Source organism: Cannabis sativa, chromosome 2, assembly GCF_029168945.1.
Source record: "Cannabis sativa cultivar Pink pepper isolate KNU-18-1 chromosome 2, ASM2916894v1, whole genome shotgun sequence".
Classification (NCBI taxonomy): Eukaryota; Viridiplantae; Streptophyta; class Magnoliopsida; order Rosales; family Cannabaceae; genus Cannabis; species Cannabis sativa.
Genome location: NC_083602.1, coordinates 91,054,416 through 91,068,295, shown reverse-complemented (window position 1 = coordinate 91,068,295; position 13,880 = coordinate 91,054,416). Strand labels below are relative to the sequence as shown.

At 35.6% G+C, this 13,880-nt stretch overlaps 2 protein-coding genes across 2 annotated transcripts; one reads left to right on the top strand and one right to left on the bottom strand.

The window, feature by feature from the left end:
- Nucleotides 1-188: 188 nt before the first annotated feature.
- LOC115720586 (metal tolerance protein 11) lies at nt 189-2,857 on the bottom strand. The gene is made up of 2 exons (XM_030649732.2): nt 2,458-2,857; nt 189-1,373 (listed from the first exon to the last, which is right to left on the bottom strand). Exons 1-2 carry the CDS (start codon nt 2,633-2,635, stop codon nt 355-357), a joined length of 1,197 nt encoding a protein of 398 aa, XP_030505592.1. The 5' UTR covers nt 2,636-2,857; the 3' UTR covers nt 189-354.
- A 2,529-nt stretch (nt 2,858-5,386) lies between these two features.
- Nucleotides 5,387-13,140, top strand: LOC115718803 (G-type lectin S-receptor-like serine/threonine-protein kinase LECRK3). Its single transcript, XM_061111040.1, has 2 exons — nt 5,387-6,312; nt 11,435-13,140. Exons 1-2 carry the CDS (start codon nt 5,534-5,536, stop codon nt 13,029-13,031), a joined length of 2,376 nt encoding a protein of 791 aa, XP_060967023.1. The 5' UTR covers nt 5,387-5,533; the 3' UTR covers nt 13,032-13,140.
- Nucleotides 13,141-13,880: the final 740 nt, after the last annotated feature.

Here is a 13,880-nt window from a genome sequence, read left to right as displayed (position 1 = left end):
GAGTTCTTTCGAATCCCCTTTATTTAAAACACCTTTTTTTTTTCCGATGGTAATGGTTTGAACTCCTGAATGGTTTAGAAACATGGCTGTGACAGTGAAGGTGGATGAATACAACTATATATACATATATATTATATAAAGTTCAGTACTTTGTTTCTGTGTCAATGATGAGTAAGAAGAGTCCTGTCAGAGAATTTAAAATGAACAATTATATACACAGACTCAACTTTCTGAATGATTCCAAAGTTGTGTCCGAAGTCAACGATTACATACTAGTTACTACAATGGAGCAAGAATTTGTTGCTCAGATAAGATGAAGAACAAGATAATAACAACTGGTTTTACAGCTTAACACTAAGACTGAGACTGCGCATGCTCGGGTTTGTGTGAGAACTCGTAATCTAAATGGACAAAGGCGCGCTCAATTTCAGGAAGTTGTTCAAGCTTCTCCTGCAAGGATTCGCCTATGTCATGAGCCTCTTGTAAGGGCATGTCTGCCGGTAAGACAATGTCAACCTCAACAAAGTAGTGAGACCCGAAAGTGTAGGCCCTAACGGTATCAATGTGTCGTATGGCCTTGTGGTGGTTCCAACAGAGGTATGTGAGTTTCTGTAAATATTCAGGAGCAGCTGATCTTCCAACCAGAGAGTTGACATTTTCAAGAACCGTCATTGACCATGTTCGGATGGTGTACAACGCCAAAATAATAGCTCCAACAGGATCCATCCAATCGTAAAAATAATTAGCAAGGAGTGCAGCAAAGAGGCCAATGATGTTGGTGATGACATCAAAAAAGTGATCTTGTGCATAAGCTTTAACAATTTCGTTACTAAAACCGCGACAGTAAATCATCAGCACGAATTTCACCAGAGTCACCATGAGCATAATGCCAACAACCCATCTTTCTTGATCTTTGGTCAAGCTGAACTCAACCTCATCAGATAACAGGGTTCGAACCGACTCCAATATGATCTGCAGACCGAGTGTTGCCATGACAGACGCAAACACAAGGATACCCAACGGCTGCATACGCCTTTTTCCAATAGGGTATTGATACGGATTTGGAGTTTGCATTGAGAAAGCAGTAAACCAAAGAATAAAGCCAGACAAAAGATCAAGAAGTGAGTCCAAAGTCGATGCAATAATTGCCAGTGAACCACTCCTAATCGAAGCATAAACTTTTGCAGCAAAAAGAATCATGTTTGCGAAATTCGATATTCTGATGGCAAATGTCTCGCTTTTCGCCAACTTATCTTGCTCTTCCTTTGACATTCCAGGTAGAAAACCGCGCTCTGCTAACGCATCCATCTCATTAAACCCCTCGAGCATTTCTACCTGTTGCTGATAGTACTCAGCCACGTTATCCTCCGGACCTGAAATCATCAATCAAACAAACCAACTTAACACAAAAGCTGATAAAATTGTTTGTGGTTTTGCATTGCTATCATCTGAAAATATAATCACAGCTTTTTACACAATTCAACTTATTCCTTTTTTCTTCTCAAGCATCATGGAAAGTAGGAATATAGTAAGAAAAAGCAAGTGAGAATATATTCCCTCCTACTATACTATCTACTATAGTGGGACTCTCAAGTCAAACATGATATCAACAAACACAACAATGAGAGGACATAAATTGAATGCAACACAAAATAAAAGCCAAAAATTTCTAGTAACCCTCCCTCAATCATGGTCTATGATGATCAAAAATCTATACAAAACAAAACACAGTAGTAGGTAGGTTAAGACTAAGAGGGTCAAACATACAATGACCATCACACAAAATCAGAAAGTGACTCTGACTCATAGGTCTAAAAGTTTCTTTCGAGCTTTTGAAACTCCAAAAACACTTCTGCTTCTGGTGGGGTAACTAGCGAGTTTCAACTTTTAGCGAAGTCAGTTCTAGTAACTTTTTCAGAAGCTTAGCCAAACGGGACCATAGTATACTATCTTTTTCGAAAAATCGAAAAAAGAAAGAAAAAAGTAAAACCCCATGTCTTATCTAGCAAAATAAGAGACAGAAAGCTAAAAAAGCTCTAAAATTGTATAAGCCCATTTATGGAATACCCCTCAAGAATGGAAATCAAACACTGAAAACAATCAAATATGGATATTACTACCATTTTATTCCACCCTAAATTCTTGTAGATTTATAGTCATAGCAGCAACAACTTTAGACTAATTAACAACAAGGAAAATTCCTCACAATCATATTCATATTCATATAAATGGAAAAGCATAAAAAAAAAAAAGAAGAAAGAACCTTTGCTAAGCTAAACCATTAGAATATTTGAGTCACAAAGCAAAAACAAATAGAATCCAATCCACTACTTGATATAAAATAATCCCACTGACAATGAATCAACCATAGGCATATTAAGACAAACAAAACACAATAATAAAACAACAAAAATGATTACTAAAACAAGAAATAATTTAATAATAAAGAAAGAATACTTAAAACTCCATAGCAATCATGGAGGCCAGGGGGTGAGGGTTTCTTCTCTTTGTGGGTGTTGGAAAGTTTAAAGCTTTCGAAGTTCAAACGCCAAGAGAGGTCGCCATTGGTGGTGGGTTGTCTCAAGAGGGAAAGTTCTTCCTCTTCGTGGTTGAGATTCAGTAGCTCCATAGCCATTTTCCGTCGCCGTGGTCGAGAGAGAGAGAGAGGTTGTTAAGTGTAATTGTTTAGAAAGGGTAGGGGTATTTTGGGAAAGTGTGAAAGAAGCTATTAATGTTGTGGTGAGCAATGAATGGAGCACAGCCGGAGTGAGTGTATACTATAGTGTACCATTGCCTCAATCACATCATATCTCTCTCCTTAATAACTACAAGTTTCAATAAATATATATATTTGCATTGAAAATGCAATCTTTGATTATCATTTAAGCTAATTAAGGAGGAGAAAGGCTAAAAGGCAACATTAGTCTCTAGCACATTTTCGTGTTAAATTATTATTGGTATAATTAAATATTTAATCTTATTAACTTAAGAAAAGAAAATAACTTTTAGAGAATATCACTTACTAATCGTAAAACGTTATCTATAAAAAGTATTAGGCACTACTAGTATCCAATTGAATTGCATCAATAGTAATTTCACCTATCAAGTCACAAGGATGTTAGGTACTATGAGTGTCTTTTATTATGTATCTTAATGAGAGAGATGAACAATTTTATTTGAAAAAATGGCACAATTAGCACCCTCCAACGTGTAATATCATTATTGATATAATTAAGTATGAGATGCCACATGATTTAATATTATAATTTTTATAGAATATTGTTAATTAATCATAAAGCGACACTTTTAGATAGTGTTAGACACCACTAGTGTCTTATATCAATGGTCTTTTATTTGAGCATGCTAAAAAACACCAGTACTATCTAAATGTGATATTTTACGATTGGTTAGCAATATTTTCTAAAAGTTATTTCATTAAATTACATGGGACTTGATACTTAATTTCACTAATAGAGATATAATTACTTAGAGGGTACTAGGCACCATTGGTGACTTTTAACATTTCTTGTTTTATTTAGGCTAATTATAAATTTTGTACCCTGAAATTTTACATGTGGTCATTACTCTAAAGCATCTGTTGCGCCTTATGATTGGTTAGCGATATTCTATGAAAATTATTATATTAAATTATATAAGACTCTATACTTAATTGTACTAATAGTGATATGATACGTTGAAGGATGTTAGGCACTACTGGCAGTGACAGACCCAGAATTTTTGATCTGTGGGGGCTTAATTGTTATAAAAATATTTATTATTTATTTTACATTAAAATTATAACTATTTTGTGGGGACTTTTTACTATTTTGTTGTATAATTATTTAACTAAATAGAAGATATTTAATTTTTTTTCACACTAACTTTATTTTTAGTGGGGATAGCCTCTCACACTCTTATTAGTGTGTCGTCACTGACTACTGGTGCCTTTTAATATTTCTCTTTATATGTACCAAATCATGATTATGATTTTTGTCCTAATAACTTTGACATGCACTAAATTATACTCTCTAAACATTTTAAGTTATTAATTTTTTTTGAACTACTGAGATTATTGAATTTATTTTACTAACGTGGTGATGTGATTGCCCATGCACGAAATCAAATCTTTTGAATTTTGGTATATACTAAATTATATCCTCTTTACTTTTCATAAACGTTAAGTGTCTGTTAGTTCGAGAGAAATTTTCAACATTTTAAAAAATTTAAAAGACACGATTTAATAAATATCAAAATTGTAAGACTAAAAATCCTAATTAATTTTTATTTTGTTACTATATCTGTTTTGTACCATTAATTCAGTGATGAAATAAATATCCCTACCTATAAGCAAATTGGAGAGAGCTCAGTTTAACTGAAACCAAATTTCAAGACCCCACCACCATCATCATCTTAAAAAATGGTGTGGAACTAAAAATCTCCAAGATTTATTTATTTATTTTTGAAATTAAATTTTCCAAGAACTTAACAAATAAAAATTCCTAAAAAATTAATACTATTTTAAATTTTATATTTTATAAAAATTATCGATTGAACCTTTTTTTTTATATAATAACAAATTAGATCTTATATTTTTTAAAATGGTACAAAATAGCACTCTAAACTCAATTCTCGATTTTTTTAATATAACTAAGAAAATGTACTCAATTTTATTATAATAACTCTAAATTGGATTATTATTAATTTTTATTTTGACAAAAAATCAACTCAAGGTATTATTTTATACTATTTTAAAAAATACAAGATTTAATTTTTTATTTAACAAAACAGATAGCCAAATCAAAAACTTTTACAAAACACAAAATGAAAAATTAAAATAATATTTACCAAAAAATGAAAGGGTATTATTTTTACTTATTAGTCACGACACTTATGAGTGAGTCGGTTATAGCATCATCAAGCTTTATAGGCTTGGTTACCAAAAGTGTCGTTTCTGACAATTATATTATACGACATGTCGTTATTAATATCATCTTCTTATTGTATTGTGCTTGATGTGAGTTACCATGTTACCTTTGATGCTTTTTCTTTTTACATCTACATGTTTAATTTTATAAAGGAAAATATTTCAAAAATTTTAATATAAGACTTTTTTCAATATATTTATTTATATATATTTGTAATTATTCTAATTTTCATAAAATTATGCTATACTCAAGTATTAATTTCTTAAAAAAATCTTAATTTATTGATTCAATCCATGAAGAAAAAGAAATCATTTGGATTTTATTTATTTTCTTCCCTCTTAAAATTCAAGGTCCAAACAAGAACCTTAGTCTCTCATGGAACTTTCAAAGTCAACAAAACCATCCAAAAGGTTGAAAAGTTGAAGAACATAACAAAAAAAGAGAGTTATTTTTCCACTAATTATTAGTAACAACTTTCAAATCATTTACCAAATTTTTCAACAAATACAAATAAAAAATCATATAAAATTCCAACAATTGTGTTGTGAGAAAAATCATGTCTCTCTTCCTATAACATTGTTTTGTCACCTTAAAGAAAGAAAAAAAAAATGCCTTTCCTTATTTTTCAATGGTTTCTTCTAACATTCATCACCATTATTAATGCTTCAACTCATAGAAAGATCCCATTAGGTTCATCTCTCTCAACAAAAGACACTCACAACAACATGTTTTGGTCATCAGATTCAAGTGAATTTGCCTTTGGTTTTCATCAAGTTGAAAAAGATGGTGACTTTCTTTTAGCCATATGGTTCAACAACATACCTGAAAAAACCATTGTTTGGTCAGCAAATGGCAACACTCTTGTCCAACAAGGCTCAACACTTGAACTAACCGAAAATGGTTTGCTTGTTCTCAAAACCCGAAAAGGAAAACAGGTATGGATTGTTGGTGTTGGTGATGGTGATGGTGTTGCCTATGCAGCTATGCTTGACACAGGGAATTTTGTGCTTGTTGACAAGAATTCTAACTATCTATGGGAGAGTTTTGATGAGCCAACAGATACATTATTACCATTACAAACTTTAAATCAAGGTAAGAAGCTTGTAGCTCGATACTCGAATACAAATTTTTCCAAAGGAAGATTTCAGCTTATGCTGCAGCAAAGTGGAAATCTTAAGCTTTACACAACAACTTTCCCATTGGATGAGGCTAATTCTATGTATTGGTCAAGTGAAACGACGTCTAATGAATCTCGGGTAGTGTTTAACCAATCCGGGTTGATTTATTTGCAAGGAAAGAATGGAGAAATACTAAGTATTTTATCAGCAAAACCTTGTTCAACTCAAAGTTTCTATCAAAGGATGATACTTGAGTATGATGGTGTTTTAAGGCTTGTTAAGACATGATAATTAGGTGATAGTTAAGGCAGGGGTTATTTGTCTAAACCCAATTTATCCTTTGCTGCTAATTGTTGCACGTTTCAGTTTTGCTAATTTGTCTTCTTTCATTCTGTTATTTACCTTTTCTCTTTTCTAGAATGTACTGTGCCACCTGGCACCTTTTTCCTTGTAATCATTTGGCTATAAATGAAATCCCTGCACTCAGTCTCTCTTTGAGCTGAGATAACAAATCTGCATTTCTTTCTGTGCATATTCTTCACTTGGTATCGTAGCGGCTGCGGCTACGCCATGTCGGCCGAGAAACGATCGGACTCCACGCGAGAGGAGATCCCCGAACGGCGAGCGGGTGGTGCCGAGCCAACAAAGTCTGGGCTCCTCGGCTCACGGAGGTCACCCGTGGAGTCTCGCACGGGACCTGAGTGGTTTGGTGGTTTCAGCAACGCACCCTTTGGTAATACACTTACTCAATCTTTTTCTATTAAACTTGATAGAAATAACTATACTCTCTGGAGAAGTCTTGTGTCGACTATCATTAGGGGTCATCGACTTGAAGGATTTGTGAATGGAACCAGGGTCTGTCCACCTGAGTTCATCCCTGCTCTAGCAGATCCAGGTGAAAATACACCTGGTTTTGGTCGACAACTCAATCCTGAGTATGAGCAGTGGGTCGTCTGTGACCAACTTCTCATGGGTTGGTTATATGGCTCTATGACAGAGACCATAGCTACGGAGGTAATGGGCTGTACCTCTGCCAACTCTCTTTGGACAGCACTTGAAAATCTATATGGGGCGCATTCTCGAGCTAAAATGGATGATACTCGCACTAAGATTCAAACGATTCGTAAAGGAAGTACTGCTATGACAGAGTATCTTCGACAGAAACGTGCGTGGGCTGATAGTTTGGCTCTTGCTGGAGATCCATACCCAGAAGCACATCTGATTTCAAATGTTCTGAACGGGTTGGATGCTGAATATCTCACGATCGTATGCCAACTGGAAGCTCAAGCCAAGATAGGCCTCACTTGGCAGGAAATGCAGGAAGTGTTGCTGAGTTTTGACAGCAAACTCGAACGTCTACATGTGATAAATACCAGCAGCAAAAACTCAAATACATCTGGTCTTGGACCTTCTGCTGCCTTTGCCAACAAGCAGCACAACTCACCTGGTCGTGGCCACTTTAATCATAACAATAACAACTCTGGCAGAGGTGGAAGAGGATCGAATTCTCGAGGCAGCAACTCAACCCGTGGAGGTCGAGGCAGAGGAGGCAGGAATTCCAAACCCACTTGTCAAGTTTGTGGCCGCTATGGGCATTCGGCTGCCTACTGCTACAATCGTTATGATGAGTCATTCATGGGTTTCACTCCTAACAATAACTCATCTGGCAGTGACAAAAAGGATCCAAGTGCATATGTTGCTACACCAGAAGCTCTTGATCATGAAGGTTGGTATGCTGATTCTGGTGCAAGTAACCATCTCACTTCAGATCAGGACAACATGACCAACAAAGCTACCTACAATGGTAAGGATAGACTGACAGTGGGTGATGGTAACCAACTTGTGATTTCTCATGTTGGATCTGGCTCTTTGCAATCAAACAGTGGTAACACATTGCAATTAAATGATATGTTACATGTTCCAAAGATTGCTAAAAACTTAATCAGTATTTCTAAACTTACAGCTGACAATAATGTTTTTGTTGAGTTTTTCTCTGATCTTTGCTTTGTGAAGGACATGGCAACAAAGATGGTGCTGCTACAGGGGAAGCTTAAAGATGGTCTGTATCAGCTGGAAGCTTCCACAACCAAGTCATATAATCCTTCCCCTGCCTGTTTGTCTGCAACTCAGTCCAGCTACAAATCTGATCACGTGTCTACTGCTTCTATTTCGAGTCCTTTTTCTGGTTTTACTGAGTCTAACCCTCAGTCTTTTTCACATGTTAATCAAGAGAGTATCTCTCAAAAAGACCTCTGGCATAGGCGCTTAGGACACCCCTCATCTAGAATATTGAATCAAGTCTTAAGTCAAGTTAATGTAAAGCTGCCAATTAATGAGAATTTAATGTTTTGTGAAGCTTGTCAATATGGGAAATCACATGCACTACCATTTCCAAATTCACACAGTAAGGCTGCTAATGTGTTAGATGTTATTCACACAGACTTATGGGGTCCAGCCCCCATAATGTCTAACACTAACTTGCGTTATTACATTCATTTTGTTGACGATTTCAGTCGACACACTTGGCTTTATCCACTTAAAGCCAAGTCTGATGCCCTGAATGCTTTCATTCAATTCAAGAACCTAGTTGAAAACCAATTTGGTCGAAAAATTAAGAAGCTGCAAACTGACTGGGGAGGTGAATACCAGTCATTTAGCAACTTAGTTATTGAGCATGGAATAATTTTTCAACACTCCTGCCCACACACGTCTGAACAAAATGGACGTGCGGAGAGAAAGCACAGACATATCGTTGAGATGGGGTTGACTCTCCTTGCTCAATCGCACATGCCTTACAAATTCTGGTGTGATGCTTTCCAAACCTCAGTCTTTCTTATAAATAGGCTACCTACACCTATTCTCAATGGGAAATCACCACATGAAACCTTATTCGGTAAAAAACCTGATTACAGTCAGTTAAAGATTTTTGGGTCAGCATGCTACCCTTGTCTAAGGCCATATCAAACCAACAAATTTCAGTTTCACTCTACTAAATGTGTCAATTTAGGATTTAGTGAAAGTCACAAAGGCTACAAATGTTTGAGTACAACAGGTCGATTATATATTTCAAGGCATGTGATATTTAATGAGAAAGAGTTCCCCTTCAAAAATGGTTTTTTAAACAATTATGAACGTGAGTCTGACATAAGTCTTCAATCTCCAGCTATGTGGTTCTGTCTTCCAACTCAGCAGCAAAATTCTTCACTTCCAAACACAAATCAGCCATCCACATCCCAAAGTCCTCACACAAGTCCTTCGAGTCAAACACATACTCACTCTGAGACTCCAGCTGATGCACACCAGCAGGCTGCTACTCCTGCAGAATCAACACCATCAATGTCACCAAGTCCATCATCAACTGATCAGGTAGATATCTCTAACAATCTCTTTATTGACCTGGGTTTAGTGCATACTGGTCCTGTCAGTTTTGATTCTGCAGAACCTGAGACTGTCTCAACAACAGAACAAGTTTCTCAACCTCAACAGGCAGCTCAATCTTCTCATCCAATGCTTACTCGATCCAAGTCAGGCATCTTTAAACCTAAAGTCTTCACTGCTCAGGCTAAATGGGACTACAACATCATAGAACCAAGAACAATCCTTGAAGCTCTTGCTCACAGTGGCTGGAACAAGGCCATGACAGATGAATTTTTTGCTCTTATTAAGAACAAAACATGGATCCTTGTTCCACGGAGGGATGGCATGAATATAATTGGCAACAAGTGGGTGTATAAACCCAAATTCAATGGTGATGGTTCCTTTCAAAGACTTAAGGCTCGCCTTGTTGCTAAAGGTTTTCACCAAAGACCTGGAATTGACTTTGGGGAAACCTTTAGTCCCGTGATTAAAGCTGCAACTATCAGGATAGTTCTCACTATAGCTGTCACAAAAGGTTGGGATGTGAGACAGTTGGACATCAACAATGCGTTTTTGAATGGAGAGTTAGAGGAGGATGTGTACATGGAACAACCGCAAGGATTTGTGGATAAAGATAAACCAGATCACGTCTGCAAGCTTCAGAAATCACTCTATGGCCTAAAACAAGCCCCTCGGGCTTGGTATGATCAACTGAAGCAAACCTTGCTCAAATGGAACTTTGAAAACTCTCGAGCTGATACATCTCTGTTTCTGCTCAAAACATCTCAATTTGTCATCATGGTGCTAATTTATGTTGACGACATTGTTGTGACAGGGAACAATAATCAAGAGTTGAACAACTTCATTGATAAACTTCACAGAGTTTTTGCGCTCAAAGATTTGGGAGCCTTGAACTTCTTCTTGGGTATTGAGGTTTTCAGAGATGACACAGGCATATATCTATCACAAGGAAAGTATGTCTCTGATTTACTTCATCGGTTGGAAATGACCAATCTGAAGCCATGTTCCACTCCTATGACAGGTGGGAAGCCTCTGTCACTACAAGATGGTGAAGAACTCAAAGATTATACTCAATACAGAAGTGTGATAGGGGCTTTGCAATATCTCACACACACACGGCCTGATATTGCCTTCGCTGTCAACAAACTCAGTCAGTTCTTGAAATGCCCAACAACTATGCATTGGAGTGCAGCCAAACGTGTTCTTCGTTACTTGAAAGGGACTGTGCATCATGGAATCCACATCAAACATAGTGACAAGTTAAGCTTAACTGGATACTGTGATGCCGACTGGGCGTGTTGTCCCGATGACAGAAAATCAATAGCAGGGCATTGTGTTTATTTTGGAGATTCTCTTGTTGCCTGGTCATCTAAGAAGCAATCAGTTGTAGCTCGGTCAAGTACAGAATCAGAATATCGCTCACTTGCTCAAGTTGCAGCAGAGATTACATGGATTGAGTCACTACTTGCTGAAATTCAATTTAAGCTTCCTTCCACTCCTGTGATATGGTGTGACAACATGAGCGCCAATGCTTTGGCCTCTAATCCTGTCTATCATGCGCGTACAAAACATATCGAGCTTGACATACACTTTATTCGTGATCGAGTTCTGCAGAAGAAAGTTGAAGTTCGTTACATTCCCTCTCAAGAGCAGATTGCTGACTGCTTCACCAAAGGCCTCACACACTCTAAGTTTCAGTTCTTAATTGGCAAACTTGGGGTGACAAGTTCCCCCCTACGTTTGAGGGGTGGTGTTAAGACATGATAATTAGGTGTTAGTTAAGGCAGGGGTTATTTGTCTAAACCCAATTTATCCTTTGCTGCTAATTGTTGCACGTTTCAGTTTTGCTAATTTGTCTTCTTTCATTCTGTTATTTACCTTTTCTCTTTTCTAGAATGTACTGTGCCACCTGGCACCTTTTTCCTTGTAATCATTTGGCTATAAATGAAATCCCTGCACTCAGTCTCTCTTTGAGCTGAGATAACAAATCTGCATTTCTTTCTGTGCATATTCTTCACTCTATGTTTACCCGAAAAATGATGGTGAAGAATCCATAGGATGGAGTAAGGCTTGGACTCATTGTTCAACTCCCATACCTCCAAATATTTGTACTAAACTTATGGAACCAACGGGAAGTGGAGCTTGCGGTTTCAACAGCTACTGCAGCCTAGAAAAGGAGCAAAGACCGAGTTGTAAGTGCCCGAGTGGTTACTCCTTTATAGATCAAAATGATGAGATGAAAGGTTGCCAACAAAACTTTGAGGCTCAAAGTTGTGATAAAGATTCTAAGGATGAAGAAAATTTCTACTTCAACACCATGGAAAACACAGACTGGCCTCTGTCTGATTATGAGTATTTTCGGTTGGTGGATGAGAATTGGTGCAGGAAGGCTTGTTTAGGAGATTGTTTTTGTGCTGTGGCTATTTTTAGAAATGGTGAGTGTTGGAAGAAGACAACACCTCTTTCTAATGGAAAATTGGATTCAAGTGTTGGTGGGAAAGCTCTTATTAAAGTAAGATTAGATCAACCCCACAAGAGAAATGATTCAATACTAGTTGTTATTGCATCACTACTCTTTGGTACACCTTTTTTCCTTATAAATATCCTTGTACTAATTCCTGCACTAGTGGTTATTTTTCACTTGTATAGAAAAGCAAAAGTTTCTAAACAAACCCAATTCAAGGAAGGTATGAATTTACAAAGTTTCACCTATGAAGAGTTGGAAGAAGCCACAAATGGATTCAATGAAGAGCTAGGAAGAGGCGCTTTCGCCGTTGTATTCAAAGGGGTTCTTTGTGATGGTATTTTTGTTGCAGTGAAAAAGTTGGACAATGTTGTAAGAGAAGGAGAAGAAGAATTTAAGGCAGAAGTTAATGCAATTAGTAGAACTAATCATAAGAATTTGGTTCAACTAATTGGGTTCTGCAATGAAGAAGAAAATAGATTACTTGTCTATGAATTCATGAGCAATGGTTCATTAGCTAACTTCCTATTCAAATCTTCTTCTAAGCCAAGTTGGTATCAAAGAAAGGAAATTGCTTTAGGCATTGCAAGAGGGCTATTTTATTTACATGAAGAGTGCAAAAACCAAATCATACATTGTGATATAAAGCCTCATAATGTTCTTCTTGATGAGTTTTTCAATGCAAGAATAGCTGATTTTGGACTAGCCAAGCTACTAAAGAGAGATCAGACTAGAACAACTACTGCATTGAGAGGTACCAAAGGGTATGTTGCTCCCGAATGGTTTCGAAACACTCCTGTTTCGGTTAAGGTTGATGTTTATAGCTATGGGATTATGTTGTTGGAGATCATATGTTGTAGGAGGAATTTTGAGGCTGAGATGGAAGAAGAAGAACAAATGGTGTTGGCTGATTGGGCTAATGATTGTTATAGAGATGGTCAATTGAGTTTGCTGTTGGGAAATGATGATGAGGCTTTGAGTGACATGAGAAAAGTTGAGAAATGTGTTATGGTTGCTATTTGGTGTATTCAAGAAGATCCTTCATTTAGACCAACTATGAAAAAAGTTACACAAATGCTTGAAGGAACTGTTGATGTTTCAATCCCACCAGATCCATATTCCTTTATTAGTTCACTTTATGTTTAGATTTTTAGTTATTTGAATAATGTTTTTGTGACCATAAATGCTTGATTATCTTTGTTGATTTTGCTCATGAGCAATTTATGCATGTAATGGATTGTGTTTAATTTACCTATTCATAAAAATTTCTATTTAATTTTCAAAAAATATTTATAATATTCATTTATTAAATTAGATTTAAATTTAAATTTATTTGCTATAGATGTATAGTGGGAACAATTATAGTAGGAATGTCACTTTTGTCTTAATCAATAAATTGAAATATTTATATTTTTGATATTTGGATAAATTATAACTTAATTTTTTCTATATGAAAATCTACATTATAAGTGTTCTACCAATTTTCAATATCTTTTTGAATAATTTATAATATTAAATATAAAATTTAAAATAATTAATTGTATCCTTATATAAAATAAAAAATAACTTTTTGAATAATTTATAATATTAAAATAAAATTTAAAATAATTAATTACACATTTATAAAAAAAATATTAACACGTGTAATTAAATGTTTAAATTTTATTTTCAATCCAGCTATAATTATACTATACATAATTATATTTGTTTTGTTTTTTTTTTAAGTATTAAAAATAGAGAAATCTCTACCATACACTTTTGTTAGTGCAACAATTAATAATCATAGTTCATCCTCTTTATGAAAATATCTATTAGACTTGAATGACATTGAAAAGCAAGTCTACATTTCCATAAATTAAGGTCTTTCTTTAGAGTGTTGACCTGGGAACATAGATAGATGAACAATAGTCAAACCTTGTCTAAGTCATTGTTGACTTTATTAAACCATTGATTCTCTGTAATAATATTTCATTAGTGTCATTGAATAACATTTGA